The 27581-nt window shown below is 51.8% G+C and overlaps 1 protein-coding gene across 1 annotated transcript in view; it reads left to right on the top strand.

Annotated features, from left to right (window-relative positions):
- Positions 1 to 12926, top strand: part of lpar2a (lysophosphatidic acid receptor 2a) — a 61746-nt gene extending 48820 nt beyond the window's left edge. The window contains exon 3 of the mRNA XM_080216518.1: positions 12467 to 12926. Within this exon, the coding sequence (XP_080072644.1) occupies positions 12467 to 12771 (305 nt within the window). The 3' untranslated portion in view covers positions 12772 to 12926. The remainder of the gene's footprint in view (positions 1 to 12466) is intronic.
- Positions 12927 to 27581: the final 14655 nt, after the last annotated feature.

The following is a 27581-nucleotide window of genomic DNA, read 5'->3' as shown; positions in this document are numbered from 1 at the left end:
CGTGCTAATCCCCCTGACACTCGGGAGAATTTAGGACGGCCGATTAATCTAACCCGCAGGTCTTTCAGACTGTGGGAGGAAACCGGAGGAAACCCACGCAGACACGGGGAGAACGTGCAGTCTCCACACAGACGGTGACCCGAGGCCGGGAATCGAACCCGGGTCCCTGGCGCTGTGAGGTGGCGGTGCTAACCCACTGTGCCACCTGTAGTTTACTCGCAGACGGCCAGCTCGAGGGGGAACTGGCCGCCTTCAGTCTGAGCAATGTCCAATGTTCAGTTCCCTGTCTGGTAATCCCAACCAACAGTAACAGCAGGAATTGGGTGGCCAATAAACTCTGAGCATTCCGGAACCTCTGTAGTTAAAGTTGATGGGGCTAACCGCTGTGTACCAGGGCTGCTTACTTGTTCCTACCATTGAGCTAAGCGCCTCTCCAAAGCGCTAGACTATGATCTTCATGGAATCCCTACAGTGCAGAAGTAGGCCATTTGGCTCATCGAGTCTGCACCGACCACAATCCCACCCAGGCCCTATCCCCGTAGCCCCATGTATTTGCCGTAGCTAGTCCCCCTGACATGAAGGGGCAATTTAACATGGCCAATCCACCTAACCTGCACATCACTGGGAGGAAACCGGAGCACCCGGAGAAAACCCACGCAGACACGAGGAGAATGTGCAAACTCCACATAGCTGGTGGCCCAAGCCAGGACTCGCATTCTTTTGGATTAGTTGAAGAGTTAAGAGTTGGGTTGACGAGTGTCAGTATTGTGGCCAGTTTTACCTGAGCTTTGCTTTGAGTAAAGGAGTGTGAGGCAGAGACCTGGGGAGATGTCTTTTCTTTGGGCGAAGATGGATAGAGGGAGAGACGGGCAGACTCATGTCCCTCGCTGTGTGTTTCTGCCACAGCTGTTGATGTGAGTCTTGACCCTCAGGTCTCCAGGCACGCAGGGGTTGAATGTTTGTGGATGGGGTGCCAACCCAGCTGGGCTGCTTTGTCCTGGATGGTGTTGAGCTTCTTGTGTTGGAGCTGCACCCATCCAGGCCAGTGGGGAATATTCCATCACACTCCTGACTTGTGCCTTGTAGATGGCGGGTGGGCTTTGGGGGGGTCAGGAAGTGAGTTACTCACCTCAGTATTCCCAGCCTCTGACCCGCTCTGGTTGCCGCAGTATTTATATGGCTGGGTCCAGTTCAGTTTCTGGTCAATGATAACCCCCCAAAGGATGTTGATAGTGGAGGATTCGGTGATAGCAATGTCATGGGACATGGAATGCTTTAGTATCTGAGGAGTCGTGAATGGTGCTGAACATTGCCCAAGCATCAGCGAACATCCCCACTTCTGACCTTTTATCATTCAATCCCTACAGTGCAGAAGGAGGCCATTCAGCCCATCAAGTCTGCACCGACCACAATCCCACTGAGTCCCTATTCCCATAACCCCTCATATTTATCCTGCGAATCCCCTGACACTAGGGTCAATTTGAATGGCACGGCCAGTCAACCAAACCAGCTTGTCTTTCAGACTGTCGGAGGAAACCCACGCAGACATGGGGAGAACGTGCAGACTCCACGCAGACAGGGACCAAGCTGGGAATCGAACCCGGGTTCCTGGCTCTGCGAGGCAGAAAGAAATCCCACAACACCAGTTTAAAGCCCAAGGTTTATTTGTAGCAAATAAAGGTTTGTTTGTGGCAAAAGCCACAAGCTTTTGGGACAGGCTGTCCCTTCGTCAGGTGGCTGGGAGATCTGACCGTAAAAAGGGCACAAAGACTGATTGGAATGTGAGTCTTTACAGCTAATCAATTCTTAAAGGTACAGACAATGTGAGTGTGGAGAGGGTTAAGCACAGGTTAAAGAGATGTGTATTGTTTCCAGACAGTACAGTAAGTGAGGTTTTGCAAACCCAGGCAAGTCATGGGGGTTACAGATAGTGCGACATGAACCCAAGATCCTGGCTGAGGCCGTCCTTGTGTGCGGAACTTGGCTATCAGTCTCTGCTCAGCGACTCTGCGATGATAGTCTTGCTGTGAGACGGCAATGCTGACCCCCTGTGCCAACGTGCTGCCCCCTTATGACAGAGGGAAGGTCATTGATGAAATAGCTGGAGACACGACCCTGAGGAACTGTGATGGTCTGAGTCTGAGACGATTGACGTCCAAAAGCACCACCCACGACCATCTTCCTCTGTGCCAGGTATGAGGGCAACCTCCTAGTGCCTGATTCCCATTGATTCCAGTTTGACCAGGGCTCCTTGATGCCACACTTGGCCGAAATGCGGCCTTGATGCCAAGAGCAGTCACTCTCTCCTCGGCTGTTTTGTCTCTGTTTGAACCAAAGCTGTAATGAGGCCGGGGCAGAGTGATCCTGGCGAAACCCAAATTGAGCCTCTGTTAGAATCCTACAGTGCAGAAGGATAGACAGGGGAATTAAGGGTTATGGGGAGAAAGCGGGAAAGTGGAACTGATCCACTTCAGATAAGCCATGATCTTATTGAATGGCGGGGCAGGCTGGAAGGGCTAGATGGCCTACTCCTGCTCCTATTTATGTTCTAAGGAGGCTGCTCGGCCCATCAAGTTGGCATGTCATAAATATTGAAATTGAGCTAGAGTAGAATATATGCCTCAAATTGATAATTAAACAACTGGGGAAGACTTGGGACGTTGTTGTAAGAATTTTTTTATTCATTCATGGGATGAGCACCCATCCCTTGTTGCCCTGGAACTGAGTCTCTCACTTGGCCATTTCCGTTGAGAGTCAACCACATTGCTGTGGATCTGGAGTGACATGTAGGCCAGACCGGGTAAGGATGGCAGATTTCCTCCCCTAAAGGCCATTAGTGAACCAGATGGGTCTTTACAATGATCTCTCTTACTAAGACTAGCTTTATATTCCAGATTTTATTATTTGTGTGGGTTTTTAATGACAAAACTCAATCTGCCCTTGTCAGCCTGGTTTTATGAAGGGCAAGTTATGCTTGACAAACTTGCTTGAGTTCTTTTGAGGGCATAACCACAAGATAGATAGCTGGGAAACCGTGCAAATGGTGCATCTAGACTTCCAATGGGTGTTTGACAAGGTGCCACGTAAAAGAGAGGGTGAGATTGCAGGGGTTTGGAGGTAGATTAGATTAAAAATTAGCTGACTGGCAAAAAGCAGAGGGTCGGGGTAAATGGGTCCCTGACGTAACTAGCGGAGTACCACAGGGGTCAGTCCTCAGTCCTCAACTGTTAACAATCGATATGAATGCTCTGCAAACAGGGACAGAGTGTACAATCGCAATTCAGTAAGATCCCCGCCATTCAATAAGATCATGGGTGATCTGAAGTGGATCAGTTCCACTTTCCCGCTTTCTCCCCATAACCCTTAATTCCCCTGTCTGTCAAAAACCTATCTACCCGTGACTTAAATATATTCAGCGAGGTAGTCTCCACCATGTCAACAGGCAGAGAATTCCAGGGATTCACCACCCTTTGAGTGAAGAAGTTCCTCCTCAACTCCAATCTAAACTGAACCCCCCCCCCCTTATTTTTGAGGCTGTGCCCTCTAGTCCTGCTATCATTTCTAAGCGGGAAGAATCTCTCTACCTCTACCCTATCCATCCCCCTTCATTATCTTGATCAAGATTTTACAAACAGATGTAGATAGGTGAGAAGAATGGGCCAAGATTTGGCAGATGAAGCTTAATGTGGGTAAGCGTGAGGTTATCCACTCTGGCAGAAAAAAGGCAAACTCTTACAAAGCGAGAAGAAGATTCAAAATGCGTCTGGGCAGAGGGATCTGGGTGTCTTTGTGAATTGCAGAAAGTCGGGGTGTAGCACGTCATAACAAAAACAAATGGCATTTTATTACAAAAGGACTGGAGTATAAAAGTAGGGAAGTGTTGTTGCAGTCATGTCAGGATTTGGTGAGACCACATCTGGAGGATTGTGCCCAGTTTTGGTCGTCTCATCTGAGGGAGGATGTGGTGGCATTGGAGGCAGTTCAGGGGAGGATTACCACATTGATTCCGGGGATGAAAGGGTTAACGTATGAGGGAAGATTAAACAGTTTGGGCTTGTATTCGCCGGAGTTGAGAAGGGTGGGAGGGGATCTGATCGAGGTATATAAAATTTTCAAAGGGATCAAATGTTTTCTCTAGAACAAGAGGTTACAGGTATAGGTTGGGAGGCAGTAGATTTAAAACCGTGACAGAGAAATCCTTGATAATAAACTTGCCCAGTCCTGACGTTAAGCTCACTAGTCAATAGTTTTCTCTCTACCTCCCGTTTTTGAATAACAGGCTTACATTCGGAACAATTCCAAAGAATTTTGGAAAATAGTCACCAATGGATCTACTATTTCCAGAGCCATTTCCTTAAGTGCTATGGGATGAAGATTATCAGGGTGTATCCAACTTTGAACCCATCAATTTCCCCGAAACCGTTGCTCTCCAACTACTGATTTCCTCCAGCTTATCGCTAAAACATCTTTAATGAGCCGTGCAATCAGCCTGGCACGGAAATGCTGGTAATATGGGCAGCTCAGATAGCAGATTGAGGTTTCACATTGCAGCTTGAGTGGGTGGTATTGATGGAGTGATAAGTACTAGCTAGACCGGTGGAGAGAGCTCTCTTTTCACTAGTTTGGGTGGCACGGTAGCACAGTGGTTAGCGCTGCTGCCTCACAGCGCCAGGCACACGGGTTGGATTCGCGGCTCGGGTCACTGTCTGTGCAGAGTCTGCATGTTCTCCCCGTGTCTGCGTGGGTTTCCTCCGGGTGCTCCGGTTTGCTCCCACAGTCCTAAAGGCGTGCTGGTTAGGGTGCATTGGCCGTGCTAAATTCTCCCTCGGTGTACCCGAACAGTGTGGCGAATCAGGGATTTACACAGTAATTTCATTGTAGTGTTGATGTCAGCCGACTTGTGACACTAATAAATAAACTCCAAAGAAACAACTTTTAACGTTTCTTCTGAGGTGTGACAGTCGCTTGGCACTTCCTGGGAGTGTAGGCTAGGATTTTCCTGCTTGAAACCCTGGAGGTGGGACTAGAAGCCACAACCTCTGTCTCGGAGATGTGTGCCGTCTACAGAGTCCCAGCTGGTTTACCCAGTACCTATCGGTGATGCAGGAGCACCCCCTTCCCCAGAGTTTCTCTTGGCTGTATCTCTGCGTCTGCCACTGTGACTGGTGTCACCCAATCTCTCGTAGATTAGCAGCCGCTCTTGAAGTGGAAACGGCCTGTGTGGGGAAATCCTGTGTTGCGTAAGGTGAAGGGGGCTGGGGGTGTTTCCAGGAGAGGGTGTGTGTGAGGTATCTCTCCCTGTTTACATCCTTGAAAATCCCCTAGTCACCACACTCCAGTACCTGTTCAGGGCAATGCACCCTAACCAGCACGTCTTTCAGACTGTGGGAGGAATCCGGAGCACCCGGAGGAAACCCACGTAGACATGGGGAGAACGTGCAAACTCCACACACAGTGACCCGAGCTGGGAATCGAACCTGGCACTATGAGACAGCACCTGTTTGGGTCAATGCACCCTAACCAGCTTGTCTTTAGGACGGTTAGGGTGAAACCAGAGCATCTGGAGGAAACCCACGCAGACACGGGGGGAACATGCAAACTCCGCACAGACAGTGACCCAAGCCGGGAATCGAACCTGTGTCCCTGGAGTTATGAGACAGCACCTGTTTGGGTCAATGCACCCTAATCAGCATCTCTCTTAGGACGGTTGGCGTGAAACCGGAGCACCTGGAGGAAACCCACGCAGACACGGGGAGAATGCGTAGACTCTGCACACAGTGACTCAAGCCGGGAATCGAACCCAGGCCCCTGGTATTTTGAGGCAGCACGTGTGCCCTGATTTTAGATGTTGGTGGGCAGGAGGGGGTTGAGGGTGTAGAATTAGGTGGCATTGCTGTCTTTATACACTCCCTGCCCCCATGTTTTTGGTCCAGCCCCCCGCCATCTTGACTGTTGCATGTACCCCTTACCCGGGATGGAAGGATTGTCTCACCCTGAGCTGGTTAATGCTGTAATGGCCATTTAATGACTGTCAGACTTCCTGTTTAAGCAACTCATTCAAATAATTGTTTTAACACTTTCTCTATTAGTGTCACAAGTAAGGCTTACATTAACGCTGCAATGAAGTTACTGTGAAAGTGCCCTAGTCGCCACACTGCGGCGCCTGTTCGGGTCACACTGAGGGAGAATTTAGCACGGCCAATGCACCCTAACCAGCACGTCTTTCAGACTGTGGGAGGAAACTGGAGAACGTGGAAGAAACCCAGGCATGCATTGGGAGAATGTAGAATCTCCACTCGGACAGTGACCCAAGCCGGGAATCGAACCCGTGTCCCTGGCACTGTGAGGCAGCAGTGCTGACCCACTGTGCCGCCCTCTAACAAAAGAGGGTCTAATGATGGAATGATCTCCACTTGCCTGGATGGGTGCAGCCCCAACAACACTCGAAGCTCGACACCCTCCAGGGCAAACCTCGATCCGCAAACATTCACTCCCCCAGCACCGAGACACAGCATCAGGCTCCTTAGGCAGCACCTTCCCAACTCATGACCGCTCCCATCTAGTGGGGTAAGAAAAGTGGGAATACCACCCCCTGGAGGTTCTCCTCTGGCCGTTCCTTCACTGTCACTGGGACCAAACCCTGGAACCACCCCTCCCTAACAGCACTGTGGGTGTACCTACAGCACATGGACTACAGCGATTCAAGGAGGCCCCACCAGTTAGCGATGAGCAATAAAGCTGAGGCCTAAATCTCAAATGATGATGAAATAGTGGATGGACGGAGGAATAGAGAAGATTCCAGTCACTGGGGACGTGACACTGAGCAAAGTGTTAAAGGCTGATAAGCCCCCGGCTTAAAGCTTTTTTTTTAAAGAATTTATTCATGTAAGGCTTACGTTAACACTGCAACGAAGTTACTGTGACGTTCCCCGAGACGCCACAATCCGTTTTGGAAGGGGGAAGGTGCTACAGAAAGGCAGGTAAGCACCTTCACCAAGTAGCGGTGTTGGGTGGGGAAGGGGACGGCAGCTGAAGGAGGAACAGCGAGTGCTGGTTTATGCCCCTTTGGGCTTCAATGGGCTTTGTGAGAAATGTGGTTTGTTGTGGATGGGAGTCTGCCCCGGCTGGTGAGTCAGACAGACAGAGCCCAGCCCTGGGCGCGAGCAGAGACTGCGAGTGTGTCTGTACGCTGTGTTCCCAGGGAGGGACTGATTTGCTGTGGAATTCTTTCTGCCGGTCTCCTGTTCCCTCCCTGCAGGGGGGGTGCCTGTGTCGCAGCACAGGCTGCAGTGTAAATACACCCCTCCCTGCTCGTCGCACCAGCCTGTTGGGGGGGGGGGAGGCTGACAAGAAATTGAGAGTTTCTTAATTCCTGTCCATTGTTCACTCGCTCTCTCCTCCTCGCTCGCGCCCCACCTCACACTTGCCCCCCCTCGCTGCTCTGCCCCCCCTTCACCTCCTCACTCTCACTCTCACCCCCACCTCACCCCCCCAACCCTCCCCTCGCTGCTCTGCCCCCCCCTTCACCTCCTCACTCTCACCACCCCCCGCCCCCCAACCCTCCCCTCGCTGCTCTGCCCCCCTTCCCCTTCCCCTCCTCGCTCTTGCCCCCCCCTCGCTGCTCTGCTCCCCCCCCCCCTTCCCCTCCTCATTCTCTCCTCCTCGCTCTCACCCCACCTCACTCGCATCCATCGCTGCTCTGGCCCCCCCCCCCCCCCCCCCCCCCACCCCACTCCTCGCTGTCTCCCCGCCCCGCTCTCGCTGCTCTGGCCACTCTTTCCACCCCCCTCACACTCTCCTCCTCACTCTCGCCCCACCTCACTCTTGCCCCTCCCCCCTCGCTGCTCTGGCCACCCGCCCCCACTCCGCCTCCTCACGTAAAAAACATGAACAGTAGGAGCAGGTGGAGGCTATTCGGCCCTTCAAACCTGCTCCGCCATTCATTCTGAACCTGGTCTGATTGTCCAACTCCGTTATCCGTGCCCGCCTTCCCCTCCCTATCCTTTGATCCCATTCGCCCCCAAGAGTTGTATCCAACTTCTTCCGGAATACATTCAATGTTTTGGCTACTTCCTGTGGTAGCGAATTCCACAGGCTCACCGGGTGAAGAAATGTCTCCTCACCTCCGTCCTAAATGGTTCCCCCCCCCCCCCCCCCCCCGAATCAGTCTGGGAAACCTTTACCGCACTGCAAGATCCCGCGAGCCGCAGGTATGACGATGACCAGATGACCCTTGAGAATGAGGTTGGTTGAGGGGGTAAGTATTGGCCAGTGCACCAGGGTCAAAGGTGGCCAATTCCCTCTCCACCAACTGTGCCCGCAATCTGGAGAGAATCCTGCCCGTCGATTTGAAGGGGGGGGGTGGAATATCCCTGAGAGAGAAGCTTGCTCCCCACAACACGAGGAAGTTCGTCACCAGCTGCGTTGCGGAAACCCTTCAATGGCATCAGAGATTTGGCGCGGGGGCCCCTTGCCTTGGGCTATCTGGCTGACCCTCGTGCTTGCCCTTTGACCTGGAAGCAGAAGGCAGCGTGGCGCGAGGCCCAGACACGTAGGCCTCAGCAGGGCCTTTTAACCAGCAGCAGATGAGGGAAGTGTTAGTTAACCTCGTGCCTTCCCCCGCGGGGTTTAGAAGAATGAGATAATGATGTTTCTGAAACGTTTCAAATTCCTGGCAATGCTGCGCTGTTATTTCCCCCTGGCAGCAGAGTCCAGAACAAGAGGCCACGGTCGCAGGATAAGGGGAGGGAGAGGCGGCCATTTTGACAGAGATTAGGAAATATTTCTTCACACACCAGGTTGTGAATCTTTGGAATTCTTGATCTCAGAGGGGTTGGACAAAACTCGGTCACTGAGCATGTTCAAGGCAGATCTGTGAGTTTGAAAGGGAATGATTGAAATGGGGAGCTGAGGAGGAAGATCATCCTAGATCTCATTGGATGGCATAGCAGGCTTGAGGGGGGGGCCGAATGGCCTCCTCCATCTTTTGTCCGTAGAATCATACAATCCCGACAAGAAGGAGGCCATTCAGCCCATCGAGCCTGTACCGACCACAATCCCACCCAGGCCCTATTCCCGTAACCCCACACATTTACCCTAGCTAGTCCCCCTCATAGCGAGGGGCAATTTAGTGTGGCCAGTCCACTTAACCCGCACGTTTTGGAGTGTGAGGGCAAACTGGAGCACCCGGAGGAAACCCACGCGGACATGGGGAGAACGTGCAAACTCCACACAGACAGTGACCCGAGGCTGGAATTGAACCCGGGTCCCTGGCGCTGCGGGGCAGCAATGCTTACCCACTGTGCCTGTCTATATGAGAAAATAACGGGGCAGAGGGGCTTTTTACAGGGCGTATGATTACCCCGTCGGAAAAGAGGCCATTTGGCCCCAGCAGGCTGCTGAGCTGTGTGGGGCAGCGTGGCCCCCATCTCATTCCCTGGGTTTGGTTATGGGTGATAATCCCCCTGGTGTGTTTGCCCCTTTCCCCCCTCACTTTGATTAAGTGGGGGGGGGGCCGGGGGGGGAAATGATTGAACCTGAGAATTGCCCCTTCTGTTGCATGTTTGAGTCAGGCCGGGTGTACGTGTCTGGCGAGGACAGGGAGTGTGCTCCCACAGTGGTTGAACAGCCCATCAGGACTGGCTGCTCAGGCCTGCAGACTCCCCGCGTGGTAACAGTGCAGAAGGAGGCCATTGGGCCCATCCTGTGAGGATGAGGGGTGGCAAGAGGGGAGCTTTTTACAGGCCACGTGCTTCCAATATTTACACCCATCTAAAAAAAAAACCAGGCCATTCGGCCCCAGCAGAGCATGCTGCCGTTTGTGCTTGCCAGCCCCCCCGCACGCTCCATCCTGAGGCACGATGCCCCTGAGCTACAGGGCGGACTTCCCTGAGCTCCGTAAGCTGCTGCAGGAAGAGCTCCGGGTTGGGGGGAGAGGGGCAGGAAGCAGGAACTGAAGCGACACAGTGGGTTAGCACTGCTGCTTCACAGCTCCAGGGGACCCGGGTTCGATTCCCGGCTCGGGTCACTGCCCATGTGGAGTTTGCACATTCTCCTCGTGTCTGCGTGGGTTTCCTCCGGGTGCTCCGGTTTCCCCCCTCAGTCCAGTGATGTGTGGGTTAGGTTGATTGGCCGTGCTAAAATTGACTGTAGATGCATAGGTTAGAGGGATTAGTGGGTAAAATATGTAGGGATTTGGGGGTAGAGCCTGGTTGGGATTGTGTTCGGTGCAGACTCGATGGGCTGAATGGCCTCTTTCTGTGTAGGGTTCTATGAGGTGATGCCTTTCTCTGAGGGAGGAATGAGAGAAAAAGCTGCTTCCAAAAGGTTGAGCTGCCCAGAGGCAAGAGCTTTGGAAGAATGTTAGACAAAGCAATGCAGATTGAGGAGAGAGGCTGGAGGGGTGGGGGTTGAGGTGGTGGGGTGGGTGGGTGAGGGACGGGGAAATGGATAAGAGATGGGAGATGGGGTAACAGAGGGATGTGTTTAGAGAACTGTGGGAGGCGTGCACTGTGCAATCTTCATTTGTCCCGTGTGTGTGTGTGTGTGTGTGTGAGAGAGCACACGTGTGTGTGTGTGAGAGAGCACACGTGTGTGTGTGTGAGAGAGCACACGTGTGTGTGTGTCTGCTATAGAAAATATACACAGCTCACAATCTCCACTGCCCTGAGGGAGAAGTGTCTGTTTTGAGTTTGAGCCTGTTTGATGATTTTTTTGGCACGTTGCAGTACACAGTGCCTGTGGGCACTATCTCCCTCTGGCACAACGCTCCTGACAAGTGTTTGCAAATCTCTGCACTGTTTGACTGTCTGCTTGACTGACAGCTCTCAGCCCAGCAATGCCCTGGGCCTGTGCCACAGGCTCCTCCCTCCTGGCCCCCTCTGGCAATGCCCCAGGCCTGTGCCACAGTCTCCTCCCTCCTAGCCCCGTCTGGCAATGTCCCTGGGCCTGTGGCACAGGCTCCTTCCTCTTGGCCCCATTGGCAGTGCCCTGGGCCTATGGCACAGGCTCCTCCCTCCTGGCCCCCGGCAATGCCCTGGGCCTGTGCCACAGGCTGCTCCCTCCTGCTGGCTGTGTGTTTTGGTTTGCCAGGCTCTGACACTCGCAGCAGCTGCCCTCCTGCCACCTTTCAGAACAGGCTGGGTGCACCGAGCTCACCCTCATCCCTAGAGGCCATTTACACCCCGGTGCCCTTCCCTAAAGGACAGTAGTGAACCAGATGGGTTTTTTTGACAATAGACAATGGTTTATGGTCATCATTAGACTTTTACTCTTTACTGGTGTTTAACTTGTAATTGGGATTTGGACCCTGCTCCCCAGAGTATTATCGCGGCTTTCTGGATTATTCGTCCAATGAAAATACCATTTTTGCCGCTGACTATAAAGATTCAACAGCTATTGGTAACAGTTCTGAATAATATTGCTGAGGCATTGTTTACATCCTGGCTGCTTTATTCTCTCATGGGATGTGGGTGTCACTGACTGGGCCAGCATTTATTACCCATTACTAATTAGCCCATGTGTGGGTGGGCATGTATGCGCATGTGTGGCTGGGTGGGCAGGCCTGTGTGTCTGTGCGCGGGCGGGTGTGTGTGTGTGTGTGTGGGCAGGTGGATGGGTGAGCCTGTGTGTGGGCAGGTGGGCGGGCCTGTGTGTCTGTGCACGGGTGTGTGTGTGTGTGTGTGTGTGTGTGTGTGTGTGTGTGTGTGTGTGTGGGCAGGTGGATGGGTGAGCCTGTGTGTGGGCAGGTGGGCGGGCCTGTGTGTCTGTGCACGGGCGGGTGTGTGTGTGTGTGGGCAGGTGGATGGGTGAGCCTGTGTGTGGGCAGGTGGGCGGGCCTGTGTGTCTGTGCGCGGGCGGGTGTGTGTGTGTGTGGGCAGGTGGATGGGTGAGCCTGTGTGGGGGCAGGTGGGCAGGCCTGTGTGTCTGTGCGCGGGCGGGCCTGTGTGTGTGTGTGTGTGGGCAGGTGGGCAGGCCTGTGTGTCTGTGCGCGGGCAGGCGTGTGTGTGTGTGTGTGTGGGCAGGTGGGCGGGCCTGTGTGTCTGTGCACGGGCGGGTGTGTGTGTGTGTGGGCAGGTGGATGGGTGAGCCTGTGTGTGGGCAGGTGGGCGGGCCTGTGTGTCTGTGCGCGGGCGGGTGTGTGTGTGTGTGGGCAGGTGGATGGGTGAGCCTGTGTGGGGGCAGGTGGGCAGGCCTGTGTGTCTGTGCGCGGGCGGGCCTGTGTGTGTGTGTGTGTGGGCAGGTGGGGGCAGGTGGGCAGGCCTGTGTGTCTGTGCGCGGGCAGGCGTGTGTGTGTGTGTGTGTGTGTGTGTGTGTGTGTGTGTGTGTGTGTGTGGGCCTGTGTGTCTGTGCGCGGGCGGGCCTGTGTGTGTGTGTGGGCAGGTGGGCGGGCCTGTGCGCGTTAATGTAAGCCTGACTTGTGACTGCTGGATGAAGTGTAACGGTAGGCCCTGTGTCCTGTGTACAGGTGTGTTTATTGTGTGCTGGACCCCGGGGCTGGTGGTGCTGCTCCTGGACGGTGTGGACTGCAAGAGCTGCAATATTCTGCAGGTGGAGAAGTACTTCCTGCTCCTGGCCGAGCTCAACTCCTTGATCAACCCGTTCATCTACTCCTACCGGGACGAGGAGATGTTTCAGACCTTCCGGCAAATTCTCTGCTTCCCGTGCCGGCAGAACCTGAAGTTACGGGACCCCATCAAGTCTCACATCTTGATGCAGCACATGCTTCAGCCGACCCGAGCCTCGACGTCGCACGACAGCACCACCGTGTAGGGCAGGAACCCTGCTGCCTGTCGCAGCCTCCCCCTTGCCTCCTTCACCCACTCCCAGTGCTTCACACAACGGGAGAGGATAACCCAACCCCTCGCGAGGTGGAACTAATGTTTTTTTTTATTGAGACTGCGTTTGGGTTGGGTTGGGTTGTGGTGAGGTGGGTCGTGTGGAGGGTGCGGGGGTTGTGGAGAGGCCTTCACCAGTAGACCTGCCACTTCCTGAGGGAATCAGTCAGCCCCCCTCCCCCCACCCCGGAGCGCCCAGTCTCAGCTCGGAGTGGGCCACAGCGAGAGATTCTTCCCAGTGGCTCCTCCTGGGATTTGTGTTTTCCTCCCTTTCCCTTGGGAAAAGCTGGGCTCTCTTTCCCCTTCTTCCTGAAGTCAGAGTCTGAGAAAGAAGCCAGCGTCCGTCCAACCAGAAAGCCGTGACAGTCTCACTCTCCCTTCCCTTCTTGCCCCCTCCTCCTCCTCGTCCTCCTTCCCTCCCTCCTCCCTTGGTGGGCTTGAGGGCCCCCCGTACCCTCTCCCCGATCAGTCAGTGAGCCCCGGTGGTGATCCAGTTGAAACTGGTGTCCAGGATGAGTGGCCGTGGATCCCTGTCTCTTCCCCATCCCAAGCTATCCCGTGTTCCCGCCAGCGCAGATACACAGGGCTGCGCCGGGGCCTGCGGTCGAATAGCCTCCTCTGATATTTTGTATCAAGTTGTTTTTGTAGTTTCTGTAAAGTTTTTAATTATTGACTTTTTATTAAAGAGTAAAAAAACCCCTCCCCTCCCCTCCCCTCCCCTCCCCTCCTCCACGCCGATTCTGAAATAATAGATTTGCAATCTGCACTCCAAACCTTTTTCCCATTCTCGTCTCCCCCAACTGACTTCGGGTGGGGTCGCTGCAAAACCTTTTCAACCGCACAGTGGGATTTGAATCCGGAATCCCTCGCCCATGAATATTCCCCGGAACCAAATTCATCGCCATTCAGTGGCCAAAGAAATAAATTAGCCACGAAGAAAACCAAACCTCACGCACACGCACACGCACAGACAATGCATAGACACAGACACTCAAAGACACAGACACTCTCTCATGCGCACACAGAGACAGATACACACAGACACGCACGCACACACGTGCGTGCACGATCTGACTGTCATCTCACTGCTTTACCAATCAAAGGTTAACTGGAGGAACAGCCTCCCATCCCCTGGCACTTTACAGCCTTCCCGTCTCAACACCAAACTCAGCAACTCCAGATGATTCGCTCTCCCACACATCCATCCCTTTATTTTCATTTTGTTTTATTTTTCACTCTTTTCTACCATTTTATTTCTTTATTGTCTTTATTTTTCTTCCCCTTCCACTCCTTTTCCCCTTATTTTATCCCCTCCTTTCTTACCCTTTCCTCCCTTCTCTATTCTCCCACTATCTACCCTCCTGCCCCCCACATCTCCATCTGTCACAGTTTACCCTCTGATTTCAGCCTCTCTGCCGTTTGCCCATTCACACCTTCTAATCTCCTTTCCCCTGGTTTCTGTGGCTATGACTCACCTTTCATTCCCTCCCCCTACACTATAAATATCTCCCACTTTCTCTGCCTTTTAGCTTTGACATAAGGTCATCTGGACTCTGAAACCTCAACTCTTTTCTCTCCTTACAGATGTTGCCAGACCCGCTGAAATTTTCCAGCATTTACCAGCATCCGCGGTAACTTATTAAAAAGTTAACTCTTGTTTGTAGACGCCATGTGCATACTATTGATGCTCGCTCTGCTTGATGGGTTAGGTCTGGGTGTGGACTCAGAGCAAAGGAGACAAACTGGAGAAGTTGCTGGGGGTTAAAGCTTCAGCCTGAGTACTGACATTTTGTGAATGCAATAGTATTTTAAAACCCTTTTAAATAAATTTCCTACACACAGACACACACACACGCGTTGTCTGCAGTGTGTCATCTCTACATAGCTCCCGGCTAGAAAATTTACAACAGCAGCTGCACGCGTATTCCAGCTGTGGCCAGCATCGAATAACACTTCGTGGAATGGGATTCCAGCAATAAAACCCTCCCTGTCGCGTGTACGCTGTATCAAAGTGGACTCTGTGTACGAGGCCAGATGAACGTTGTGCAGTAATACAAATATGAGTAACAGCAAATGTGATCAAATTCAAATCAGTAAAAACTGTTACAGAATAATTTGCATCGAATTTTACCTTCACATCGATAAACCACCTTGCCGGATTTAAACAAGGATGTCTGGCAAATTATTCCCTCCTGATCCAGTGGAAACCCTCCTAGAAATGTGATTCTGTTTCTATTTTTTTCATTCATGTGTGGGACGTGGACTGGGCTCACATTTATTGCACATCCCTTGGAGGGCAGTTGACAGTCAACCACATTGCTGTGGTTCTGGGAGTCACATGTAGGCCAGACCAAGTAAGGACAGCAGATTTCCTTCCCTAAAGGACGTCAGTGAGCCAGATGGGTGGTTTTTCCAACAATCGACAATGGTTAAATAGAAGAGAGGAAGAGGCCATTCGGCCCTTCGAGCCTGCTTTCCCCCATTCATCACAATCATGGCTGATCGTCCAACTCAATAGCCTAATCCTGCTTTCTCCCCATAGTCTTTGACCCATTCGCCCCCAAGTGCTGTATCCAGCCACCTCTTGAATACATTCAATATTTTGGCATCAACTACTTCCTGTGGGAATGAATTCCACAGGCTCACCCAGTGAAGAAATGCCTCCTCATCTCCGTCCTAAATGGTCTATCCCGAATCCTCAAACCCCTGGTTCCGGACTCCCCCCTCCATCAGGAACATCCTCCCTGCATCTACCCTGTCTAGTCCTGTTAGAATTTTATCAGTCTCTATGAGATTCCCCCCTCATTTGTCTGAACTCCAGCGAAAACAATCCTAACCTGGTCAATCTCTCCTCATACATGAGTCCCGCCATCCCCGGGATCAGCCTGGTAAACATTCGCTGCACTCCCTCGAGAGCAAGAACATCCTTCCTCAGAAAAGGAGACCAAGGTGTGGCCTCACCAAGGCCCCTGCATAATTGCAACAACAGTGAGAAGTCTCACAACACCAGGTTAAAGTCCAACAGGTTTATTTGGTAGCTCGAGCTTTCGGAGTGTCGCTCCTTCTCGAGTTTCTTCACCTGAAGGAGGAGAGACAGTCTGAAAGCTTGTGCTTTCCCAGACCCCCTCTCCCAATTCACAGCCATTCCGATAATAACCTGCCTTCCTATCTTTCCTTCCAAAGTGGATAACCTCGTGTAGGCCAAATCAAATCAGGGCAGTGGATTTCCTTCCCTAAAGAGGATTAGGTGGGTTTTTGAACAGCACTGGGATGGTTTCACAGTCACCATTCATCAGACTATAATTCCAGATTGATCCAGTTAAATCCCACCAGCTGCCGTGATGGGATTTGCCACAATCTGAACATTACATTTGCCTTCCTAACCTGCACATTAACCTTAAGAGAATCTTGAACTCCCAAGTCCCTTTGCGTTTCAGATTTCCTAAGCGTTTCCCCAGTTAGAGAGCAGTCTATGCCTCCATTCCTCCTTCCAGAGTGTATAACCTCACACTTTTTCCACAGTGTATTCCATCTGCCGTTTCTTTACCCTCTCTCCAAACCTGTCCAAGTCCTTCTGCAGCCCCCTCCCCCCCCGCTTCCTCAATACTATCTACACATCTTTGTATCATCTGCCAGCTTAGCAACAGTGCCTCAGTTCCTTCTTCCAAATCGTTAATGTTTATTGTGAAAAGCTGTGGTCCTGGCACTGACCCCTGAGACAGACCACTAGTCACCAGCTGTCATCCTGAGAAAGATTCCTTTATTCCCCACTCTCTGCCTCCTGCCAGTCAGCCAATCCTCTATCCATGCCAGGATCTTACCCTTGACACAACGGGCACTTATTTAACAGTCTCCTACGCGGCATCTTGTCAAAGGCCTCCTGGAAATCTAAATAAATCGCATCTACTGGTTCTCCTTTATCTAACTTCCTTCTTATCTCCTCGAAGAACAGATTTGTCAGACATGACCTACCCGTGACAAAGCCGAGCTGACTCAGTCCTGCTTTAGCATTTCCAAGTACTCTGCGATCTCATCTTTAATAACGGACTCTCAAATCTTGCCAGGTCAGGCTAACCCTCAGCATTCATCAGCTGTACTCACTGCCCCAAACGTCACCCAAACACAACACCACACCATCCGCGCTCACAACATTGTCATCGAACCAGCAGAGGGGCCATCGTCATACTGCACAGAACGGGTTACTGCAAAGAAATGAGGAACATTACAGACACCCGCAGATCTGACCAAAGAACACACCCGTAAGATGGATCAAGATCTTTGATCTCGACCTTCAGAGCACCCTCCATCTCTCATCCCACGTACTCCCCACAATGGAGATCTCTACTGCCTCCCGAATTTACACAAGGCCATCCCATCCTATCGGGCAATGGGACCCTGTGCGAGAACCTCTTCGGCTACTTCGAGGGTATCCTGAAACCCATTGTACCCCCAGCTTCTGTCGGGACACACGGATTTCCTACAGAAACTTGGAGCAGTTGAACCAGGAGTGCTGCTCACAGTGGTATTGTGAGACTTCTTACTGTGCCCACCCCTGTCCAACGCCAGCACCTCTGCATCATGTGCAGAAGGAGGCCATTCAGCCCATCGGGCCTGCACCAGCATCAATCCCACCCAGGCCCTAGTCCCGTAACCTCACACGTTTACCCTGGCTAGTCACTAAAGGGCAATTTAGCATGGCCCAGTCCACCGAACCCACACATTGGGCGACTAGGGGAATTTCACAGTAACTTCATTGCGGTGTTCATGTACTTGTGACAATAAACAAACTTTTACTTTAACTCTTTCGGATTGGGAGGAAACCGGAGCACCCGGAGGAAACCCACGCAGACACGGGGAGAATGTACAGACATGGCATGGACAGTGACCTGAGGCCCAGGTCCTGGGAGCAGTGAAGCAGCAGCTGTAGTGAGGGGAGGGAAAGGCGGGGGGGGGGTGGTGGTGGAGTTGGGGGTAAGGGGAAGTGGAGGGGGGAAGGGAAGCAGGGAGAAGGTAGGGGAGGGGAGAGGAGGGAGAAGAGGAGGTGGGGGAAGGGGAGGGGGACATGGGGAGGGGAGGGGGGCGTGGGCAGGGGAGGGAGGGAGGGGGACGTGGGGAGGGAAGGGGAGGGGGACGTGAGGAGGGAAGGGGAGGGGGACGTGGGGAGGGAAGGGGAGGGGGACGTGGGGAGGGAGGGAGGGAGGGGGACGTGGGGAGGGAAGGGGAGGGGGACGTGAGGAGGGAAGGGGAGGGGGACGTGGGGAGGGAAGGGGAGGGGGACGTGGGGAGGGAAGGGGAGGGGGACGTGGGGAGGGGAGGAAAGGGGGGGTTTTCCTGAATGAACAGTCACCCATTTTTTTGTGAGTTGCGATGAACAGATACCATTAAAACAATCGACACACCCTCAGCAACTCGAATGGATTCAACCGACTGCCCAGAAAGATAAAATACTGACCCTGAGATTGACCTGTGAGATTAAACCAATTGCTGTCTCTACATTCCGCCAACAATCTCCCGTCTGTGTGAGTGAAACCAGTGATTCATGTGTGTGTTCATTAACCTCCAGTTAGCCCAATCCAGCAGCAAACAGACACCGGGCTTACAGAGTGAGAAAATGTCTCGGTTTTATGGTGTTAGGTTCTGACAGTAATGTCATTTAACAAATATACTCAGAATCGCACAGCCTGGAAGAGGCTGTTCAGCCAACAACTCTGTACTGGCATGTGAGGAACACCTGAACTCCCATCTGCCAGCACTAGGCTCATAGCCCTGAATGTTCTGATGTGCTAAGTGCTCATCCAGGCTCTTTTTAAAGGATATGAGGCAACCCACCCTCTGCCCACTCACCCCGGACATTCTCTCTTCCACCTTCTTCCACCGGGAAAAAGATACAAAAGTCTGAGCTCACGTACCGACCGACTCAGGAACAGCTTCTTCCCTGCTGCTGTCAGACTTTTGAATGGACCTAAAGTTGATCTTTCTCTACACCCTGGCTGTGACTGTAACACTACATTCTGCACTCTCCTCTATGAACGGTATGCTTTGTATAGCATGCAAGAAACAATACTTTTCATTGTATGTTAATGCATGTGACAATAATAAATCAAATCAAACCCTTCCAGGCAGCGCACTCCAGACCGTCACCACCCTCTGGGATTTCTTCACACCCTCCCTAAACCTCACTTTGAACCTCTGTCCCCTTATGACTGACCCTACAACTAAAGGGGAACAGCTGCTCCCTATCCACTCTGTCCGTGCCCCTCATAACCTTGTACACCTTTGGTGTCAATGGGTGCTATTCGGATTGGCGGTTGGTGGCTAGTGGACTGCCGCAGGGATCGGTGCTGGGGCCTCAACTATTTACCATTTATATAGATGATCTGGAGGAGGGGGCTGAGTGTAGGGTGACGAAATTTGCTGATGACACGAAGTTGAGTGGAAAAGCAAATTGTGTGGAGGGTGTGGAAAGTCTGCAGAGGGATCTGGATAGGCTGAGCGAGTGGGCGAGGACCTGGCAGATGGAGTGTAATGTTAGCAAGTGTCAGGTTATCCACTTTGGCAGGAATAATAGTAGGAGAGATTACTATTTAAAGGGCGAAAAGCTGCAGCATGCTACGGTGCAGAGGGACCTGGGGGTCCTTGTGCACGAGTCGCAAAAACCCAGTCTGCAGGTGCAGCAGGTGGTCAGGAAGGCGAATGGGATCCTGGCCTTCATAGCGAGGGGGATAGAATATAAAAGCAGGGAGGTCTTGCTGCAGCTGTATAGGGCACTGGTGAGGCCGCAGCTGGAGTACTGTGTGCAGTTTTGGTCGCCGCACCTGCGCAAAGATATTTTGGCCTCGGAAGGAGTGCAGAGGAGGTTCACTAGGCTGATACTGGAGATGAGCGGGTTGGACTATGAAGAGAGACTAAATAGACTGGGTCTGTACTCGTTGGAGTTTAGAAGGATGAGGGGGGATCTTATAGAGACGTATAAGATAATGAAGGGGATAGATAGCGTAGAGGTAGAGAGATTCTTCCCGCTTAGAAAGGATAGCAGGACGAGAGGGCACAGCCTCAAGATAAGGGGGGGCAGTTTAGAACAGAGTTGAGGAGGAACTTCTTCACTCAAAGGGTGGTGAATCTCTGGAATTCTCTGCCCGTTGAAGTGGTGGAGGCTGCCTCGCTAAATATATTTAAGTCACAGGTAGATAGGTTTCTGATAGACAGGGGAATTAAGGGTTATGGGGAGAAAGCGGGAAAGTGGAACTGATCCACTTCAGATCAGCCATGATCTTATTGAATGGCGGGGCAGGCTCGAAGGGCTAGATGGCCGACTCCCGCTCCTATTTCTTATGTTCACCTCGATCAGGTCGCCCTGTCAATCTGCTCTGCTCCAATGGAAACTTCATCCATAGAATTTGTGACAGTGGTTCAGATGTGACACTGACAAGGCAATTGATGTCTTTCTGAGTGCAGGGTGTGAGGTGCCTCGCTACCCATCAAGCCTCTCGCTGCCCCTCAATACAATTGTTGATCTGGTTGTGGGCGTCACTCCACTTTCCTGCCCCCCACCCTCGGGTTAGACTTACACTTCACACGGCTTTACACAGTCCGACCCCCTGGCGTAGAGTGGGATGCCAGCACCGTGACCTCTCCCCCTGCGCGTCTCTGCAGTGGCACACCCCCCCCACCCCCCCCAAGCTTCAGTGTGTCCCTCTGCCACGTAGTCCCGGATATTTGGAACGCCCCCAGTCAGGAACACCGATCTTCCCTGGAAAACCCAACTGGCATCGGTTGGACGAGGGGAATGTTTTTTGCTGAGTTGATTGTCCTCTGACTGGGGTTGGTATCGGCAGAGTAACTCTGGCTGGTTTCGCCCCTTCTGGAAACCTTTCACTGCTTTGGCGATGTCCCACTTCCCATTCCTACCCTCCGGAATGTGACGGAACCCAAATCACCGGCGTAATGTTTCCCTTATTTATTCTTTGAATGGATGCGGGCATCGCTGGCTGGGTCAGCATTTGGTGTCCATCAATAATTCCCCTCAAACTGAGTGTCTCGCTCGGCCGTTCCAGAGGGTGGTTTAAGAGTCAGACACATTGCTGTGACTCTGGAGTCACATGCAGGCCAGACTGGGTAAGGATGGCAGATTTCCTTCCCTAAAAGGACATTGAGGGGGTGGTACAGTGGCACAGTGGTTAGCTGCCTCACAGTGCCAAGGACCCGGGTTCGATTCTCAGCCTGCGCAGAGACTGCACATTCTCCCTGTGTCTGTGTGGGTTTCTTCCAGTTTCCTCCCACAGACCGAAAGATGTGCTGGTTAGGGTACATTGACCTGAACAGGCACTGGAATGTGGTGATTAGGGGAATTTCACAGTAACTTCATTGCAGCGTTAATGTAAGCCTCACTAATAAATAAACTTTAACTTTGGTGAACCAGATGGGTTTTTCCGATGATATTTTTATGATCGCTATTGCACAGGGATACGGGGAAAAGGCCAGGGAATGGCACTAAATCATGATGCTCATTTGGAGAGCAGGTGCAGACATGATGGGCCAAATGGCCTCCTTCTGCATCGGAACAAGCTTTATAATTCCGGATTTTTATCAATTGAAATTAAATTCCACCAGCTGCCGTGGAGAGATTTGAACCTCTGTTCCTCCACATCATCTCTGAGTTACTGGTCCAGTGAGGTTAACACCATCAAAGAGATAGCGAATCTGATGAACTGGTGTGATGATAATCTCTCCCTCAATGTCAGCAAAACAAACTAGGTAGTCATTAACTTCAGGAAGTGTAAAGGAGAACGTGCGCCTGTCTGCATCAATGGGGGCGAAGGAGAAAGGGTCGAGAGCTTCAAGATTTTAGGTGTCCAGATCACCAACAACCTGTCCTGGTTCCACCACACTGACACTATAGATAAGAAAGCCCCACCAACACACCTACTTTCCCAAGAGGCTAAGGAAATTTGGCTTGTCAGCTACGACTCTCACCAACTTTTACAGATGTACCATAGAAAGCATTCTTTCTGGTTGTATCACAGCTTGGTCTGGGCTCCTGCTCTGCCCAAGACCACAAGGAACTACAAAAGGACATGAATGTAGCCCAATCCATCACACAAACCCATCACCCATCCATTGACTCTGCCTACACTTCCCACTGCCTCAGAAAAACACCCAGCTAATTAAGGACCCCACGCACCCCGGACACACTCTCTTAAAGTTTATTTATTGTCACAAGTAGACTTACATTAACACTGCAATGAAGTTACTGTGAAAATCCCCGAGTCGCCACACTCCGGCATCTGTTCGGGTCACACTGAGGGAGGATTTAGCACGGCCAATGCACCCTAACCAGCACGTCTTTCAGACTGTGGGAGGAAACCCATGCACACATGGGGAGAATGTGCCGACTCCACACAGAGAGTGACCCGAGCCGAGAATCGAACTTGTGTTCCTGGCGCTGTGAGGCAGCAATGCCAACTATTGTACATCCCTTCCGTCGGGAAAAAGATACTAAAGTCTGAGGTCACGTACCAACCGACTCAAGAACAGCTTCTTCCCTGCTGCCGTCAGACTTCTGAATGGACCTGCCTCGCATTAAGTTGATCTTTCTCTACACCCTCGCTGTGACTGTAACACTACATTCTGCACTCTCTCCTTCCCTTCTCTGTGAACGGTATGCTTTGTATAGTGTGCAAAAAACAATACCATTCACTGTATGTTAATACATGTGACAATAATAAATCAAATTTTGCAGAAGCTAAGTTTATGTAAATGAAGAAGATTCAGGAAATTGCAGATAAGGTATCTGTGGAAACAATCTTACTCTATTCATCTGATCAAATCGGTCATGAACTTGCAAGTTTAGTTCATTTTTTCCTCTGCTGATTTGTTTTATTCCATTTTCAAGATTTTATTCCATTTTCTTCAGGCCAGAGTTCAAACTTTGTTGATTTGTTGATTGCTCTGACATATTAACTTGTTCCAACGGACCCCAGTGTCTTGGTACACTGAACTTGAGCGTGGCTGAAAAAGAGACGAGCAGCAGAAGTTTTTCACCTTATACTCATCAGGACAAATGCAAGAATACCAAACGGCAACAACCACAGGAGGGAAAAAAGAGGAGTGCTGATTGGTTGGTTGGTTGATTGATTGGAAACTTGGGGAGCCTATAGTTACTTCATGGCATTCTCCATGGCAACGCCCTGGCCAATCTTGAGTCCACCTGCCAACCAATCAGCGTCCCGTAGTAGAAAATCTGTTGCGTTTGTCCTGGGGGATACGTAACCCATCAGAAGCAGTGAGGTTATCAAAGCAGACTCAGGAGAGGGAATCGGTTCACTGCGCCCGCAGTCCGGAACGATTATGGGGCAGCACGCTGGCACAGTGGGTTAGCACTGCTGCTTTCCAGCGCCAGGGACCCGGGTTCGATTCCCAGCTGGGGTTCACCGGCTGTGCTGAATCTGCACGTTCTCCCCGTGTCTGCGTGGGTTTCCTCCGAGTGCTCCGGTTTCCTCCCCACTGTCCAAAGACGTGCGGGTTGGGGTGCATTGGCTAAATTGCCCCTGAGCGATGGGGGACTAGCTAGGGTAAGTGCATGGGGTTAGGGGGATAACCCTCATGGCCTGTGCAGATTCGATGGGCCGAATGGCCTCTTTCTGCACTGTAGGGATTCTCTGAAACCATCAATAAATGTGACAAATTGAACTAAAGATCATTTGGCATATTGCCATCAGTACTTTGATTTAGGATGGTACAGGTCTTGTGGGGAAAGGCTGGGTGTAAGCTGTTGATACAAAGCATAAATACCAGTGTCTCGATGCACCTTACAAACCAAATATTATTAGTTTCATTTTCCTTTTTTATCAAAAGATCACCTGACTTCTCTGAAATGGATAAATTGCAGCCACAACTGGGGTGTTGACCCATTTGCAGGAAACGCTCCCCCTGGTGTTGGTGCGGGGTATGGTTTTAAATGAGGGAATGGGACGGGGAGGGAGAGGGGGGAGAGCGTGACGAAGAACGAGGGGCAACGGCCAGTGAGTCGGGGGCAGCAGTGGGGCAAAGGATAGAAGCGGCAAAACGATAAACCATTTGCACGCCCGGTGGGAGCAGTAGGAGGCCATTCAGCCCCCCGAGCCCGCTCTGTTGTTCATTATGGCCGATGAAATGGAGGGGCGGGGGGGGAGCGGTGGCGAGGTGGGGGGGGGGTTAATGTCAGCGTTGAGCCTGGAAGGCGGTAAATTTATTCCCCATCTTGGATCCTTCTTCTTGCCCCTCACTCAGTTTCTCCCACCCACACGTGCGTCTTTGCTAACGCTCCCCCCCCCCCCACCTGTAGAGAGTGTGTGTGTGGGGGGGGGGTGGGGGGGGGGGGTGGGGGGGGATTGTCTCTCCGGATCACCGGGCCATCCGTGCGTTGGATGGATCTTTGGTTGACACGGGGGTCAAAGGTTATTGTGATGGGGGGGGAGCGCGGGGTAGGCACGGAATGTGGAGTTGAGGCCACGTGTAGATTGGCCACAATCTTATCCAATGGAGGATCAGTCTTAAAGGAGCCGGATGGTCCGAGTTCCAATGTTTGTTGGGAGCAGTTTAGAACGAAGAGAATTACAGCACAGGAACAGGCCATTTGGCCCTCCTGCACCGACCATGCTGCCCGACTGAACTAAATCTTAATCAAATCTTAAAGGAAAATCTCACTAACTGTCCTGTCTGGAGACAATACACATCTCTTCAACCAGTGCTTAACCCTCTCTCCACTCACATTGTCCGTACCTTTAAGACTTGATTACCTGTAAAGACTCCCATTCCAACCATTATTTTGTAAATTGAGTTTGTGCCTTTATATGCCCTGTTTGTGAACACAACTCCCACTTACCTGATGAAGGGGCAGTGCTCCGAAACCTAGTGGCTTCTGCTACCAAATAAACCTGTTGGACTTTAACCTGATGTTGTGAGACTTCTTACTGCGCCCACATAAGAAATAGGAGCAGGAGTCGGCCATCTAGCCCTTCGAGCCTGCCCCGCCATTCAATAAGATCATGGCTGATCTGAAGTGGATCAGTTCCACTTTCCTGCCCTCTCCCCATAACCCTTAATCCCCCTGTCTATCAGAAACCTATCTACCCGTGACTTAAATATATTTAGCGAGGCAGCCTCCACCACTTCAACGGGCAGAGAATTCCAGAGATTCACCACCCTTTGAGTGAAGAAGTTCCTCCTCAGCTCCGTTCTAAACCGCCCCCCTTATCTTGAGGCTGTGCCCTCTAGTCCTACTGTCCTTTCTGAGCGGGAAGAATCTCTCTACCTCTACCCTATCCATCCCCTTCATTATCTTATACGTCTCTACAAGATCCCCCCTCAGCCTTCTAAACTCCAAGGAGTACAGACCCAGTCTATTCAATCTCTCTTCATAGTCCAACCTCCTCATCTCCAGTATCAGCCTAGTGAACCTTCTCTGCACTTTCTCCAAGGCCAAAATATCCTTGCGCAAATAAGGGGATCAAAACTGCACACAGTACTCCAGCTGCGGCCTCACCAATGCCCTATACAGTTGCAGCAAGACCTCCCTGCTTTTATATTAGAACATAGAACACTACAGCACAAACAGGCCCTTCGGCCCACAAGTTGCACCGATCCTATCCCTACCTACCAGGCCTATCTATAACTCCCAATCCCATTAAATCCCATGTACTCATCCAGAAGTCTTTTAAAAGACCCCAGCGAGTTTGCCTCAACCACTCACCACCCTCTGAGTGAAAAACTTACCCCTGACATCTCCTCTGTACCTGCTCCCCAGCACCTTAAACCTGTGTCCTCTCATAGCGACCATTTCAACCCTGGGAAAAAGCCTCCGAGAATCCACCCTATCTATTCCTCTCAACATCTTATAAACCTCTATCAGGTCGCCTCACAACCTTCGTCTCTCTAGGGAGAGGAGACCGAGCTCCCTCAACCTATCCTCAGAAGGCATGCCTCCCAATCCAGGCAACATCCTTGTAAATCTCCTCTGCACCCTCTCAATAGCTTCCACATCCTTCCTGTAGTGAGGCGACCAGAACTGCGCACAGTACTCCAAGTGGGGTCTGACCAGGGTCTTATAAAGTTGCAGCATTACCTCCCGACTCCTAAACTCAATCCCTCGATTAATGAAGGCCAGTACACCATACGCCTTCTCGACCACATCCTCCACCTGCGAGGCCGATTTAAGAGTCCTACCTCCCCTCGCGATGAACGCCAGTCGCCCTCTGGATAAAGGCGCCAGCGTCTCCACATCAGCGGTCTGGTAGCCAGAGTATTTCTGTGGCTGGGTTCAGCCCAGTTTCTGGTCAATGCTCTCTCTCTCTCTCTCTCTCTCTTTCTCTGCTACACAAAACTGATCTTCTATCCTGGCTGTTATCTGACTAACCCATCCATTGAACCCCCACCCCCACTTCCCCTCCCCTGTGAGGATAGACTCTCTGACCAGTCAGGGACCTCTTGTCTGGTCACCCTATCTTAACGTGATGTTTCTTCACATTACCTGTAACTGCTATCTCAAGATTCAAGGTGCTGGCTCAAACATTCCATTCCTGTCTTTTTAAACTCTCTCAGGGACAGATTAACATCATTCCCTCCTTGCTTTATGTTGCAACAGGAAGCTTAGTAAAACACGTTAACCCTTTAGTAACCCGATATAGTTTTCTCCTGTGAAGCCACCTCGCTGCGTTAAATCCCCGCATGTCACTAACCCACACGCTCACAAAAAAAGATACCCATTGAATCTAGTGTTAGTAAATCAGAGCAAGCCGAAATTCCTTATACTGAAGTCACATTTAATCTTAGGAAGGTTACCAGGATTAGCCCAGAGACTCCAGGAAGTGTCGGTCTCCAGGACACTGCCGTGTGTGCGACTCTGGAGAAAAAGATATTCTTCTTTTTGTTCATTTTGTTTTTGAATGTTTTTTTTTACCAGATATAAAAGTATTATATTCTGGGCAGCACGGTGGCACAGTGGTCAGCACTGCTGCCTCACAGCACCAGGGACCCGTGTTCGATTCCCAGCTCAGGTCACTGTCTGTGTGGAGTTTGCACATTCTCCCCGTGTCTGCGTGGGTTTCCTCCGGGTGCTCCGGTTTCCTCCCACAGTCTGAAAGACATGCTGGTTAGGGGTGCATTGGCCGTGCTAAATTCTCCCTCAGTGTCCCTGAACAGGGGTGTGGCAGCTAGGGGATTTTCACAGTAACTTCATTGCAGCGTTAATGTAAGTGCCAGGGAGCTGGGTTCGATTCCTGGCTCGGGTCACTGCCTGTGCGGAATCTGCACATTCTCCCCATGTCTGCGTGGGTTTCCTCCGGATGCTCCGGTTTCCTCCCACAAAGGTGTGCGGGTTAGATGGATTGGCCGTGATAAATTGTCAGGGAGACTAGCTGGGGTAAATGCATGGGGTTATTACGGGGATAGGGCCTGGGTGGGATTGTGTTCGGTGCAGACTTGATGGGCCGAAGGGCCTCTCGCGCTGTAGGGTTTCTGTGATTAAAATATTTGAGGGTGGGGAAAAGAGTGACGGACAGTCCAGATTCACCCCATCGGGTAATGAGTCTCTTTGCTTCCAAATTGCCCGAGGAGGGCAAGTGTGTCAGAGGATGGATGTGTTGGTGACTAATGGCTGGAGTGAGGGAGGAGGGGGTGAGGGAGGAGGGCGTGGGGGAGTGAGGGAGGAGGGCGGGGGGGGTGAGGGAGGAGGGTGGGAGGGTGTGAGGGAGGAGGGCTGGGGGAGTG

The sequence above is a fragment of the Carcharhinus amblyrhynchos genome, chromosome 33, assembly GCF_965287045.1.
Source record: "Carcharhinus amblyrhynchos chromosome 33, sCarAmb.v2.hapA, whole genome shotgun sequence".
Taxonomy (NCBI): Eukaryota; Metazoa; Chordata; class Chondrichthyes; order Carcharhiniformes; family Carcharhinidae; genus Carcharhinus; species Carcharhinus amblyrhynchos.
This window is presented reverse-complemented; position numbering and strand designations above follow the sequence as displayed.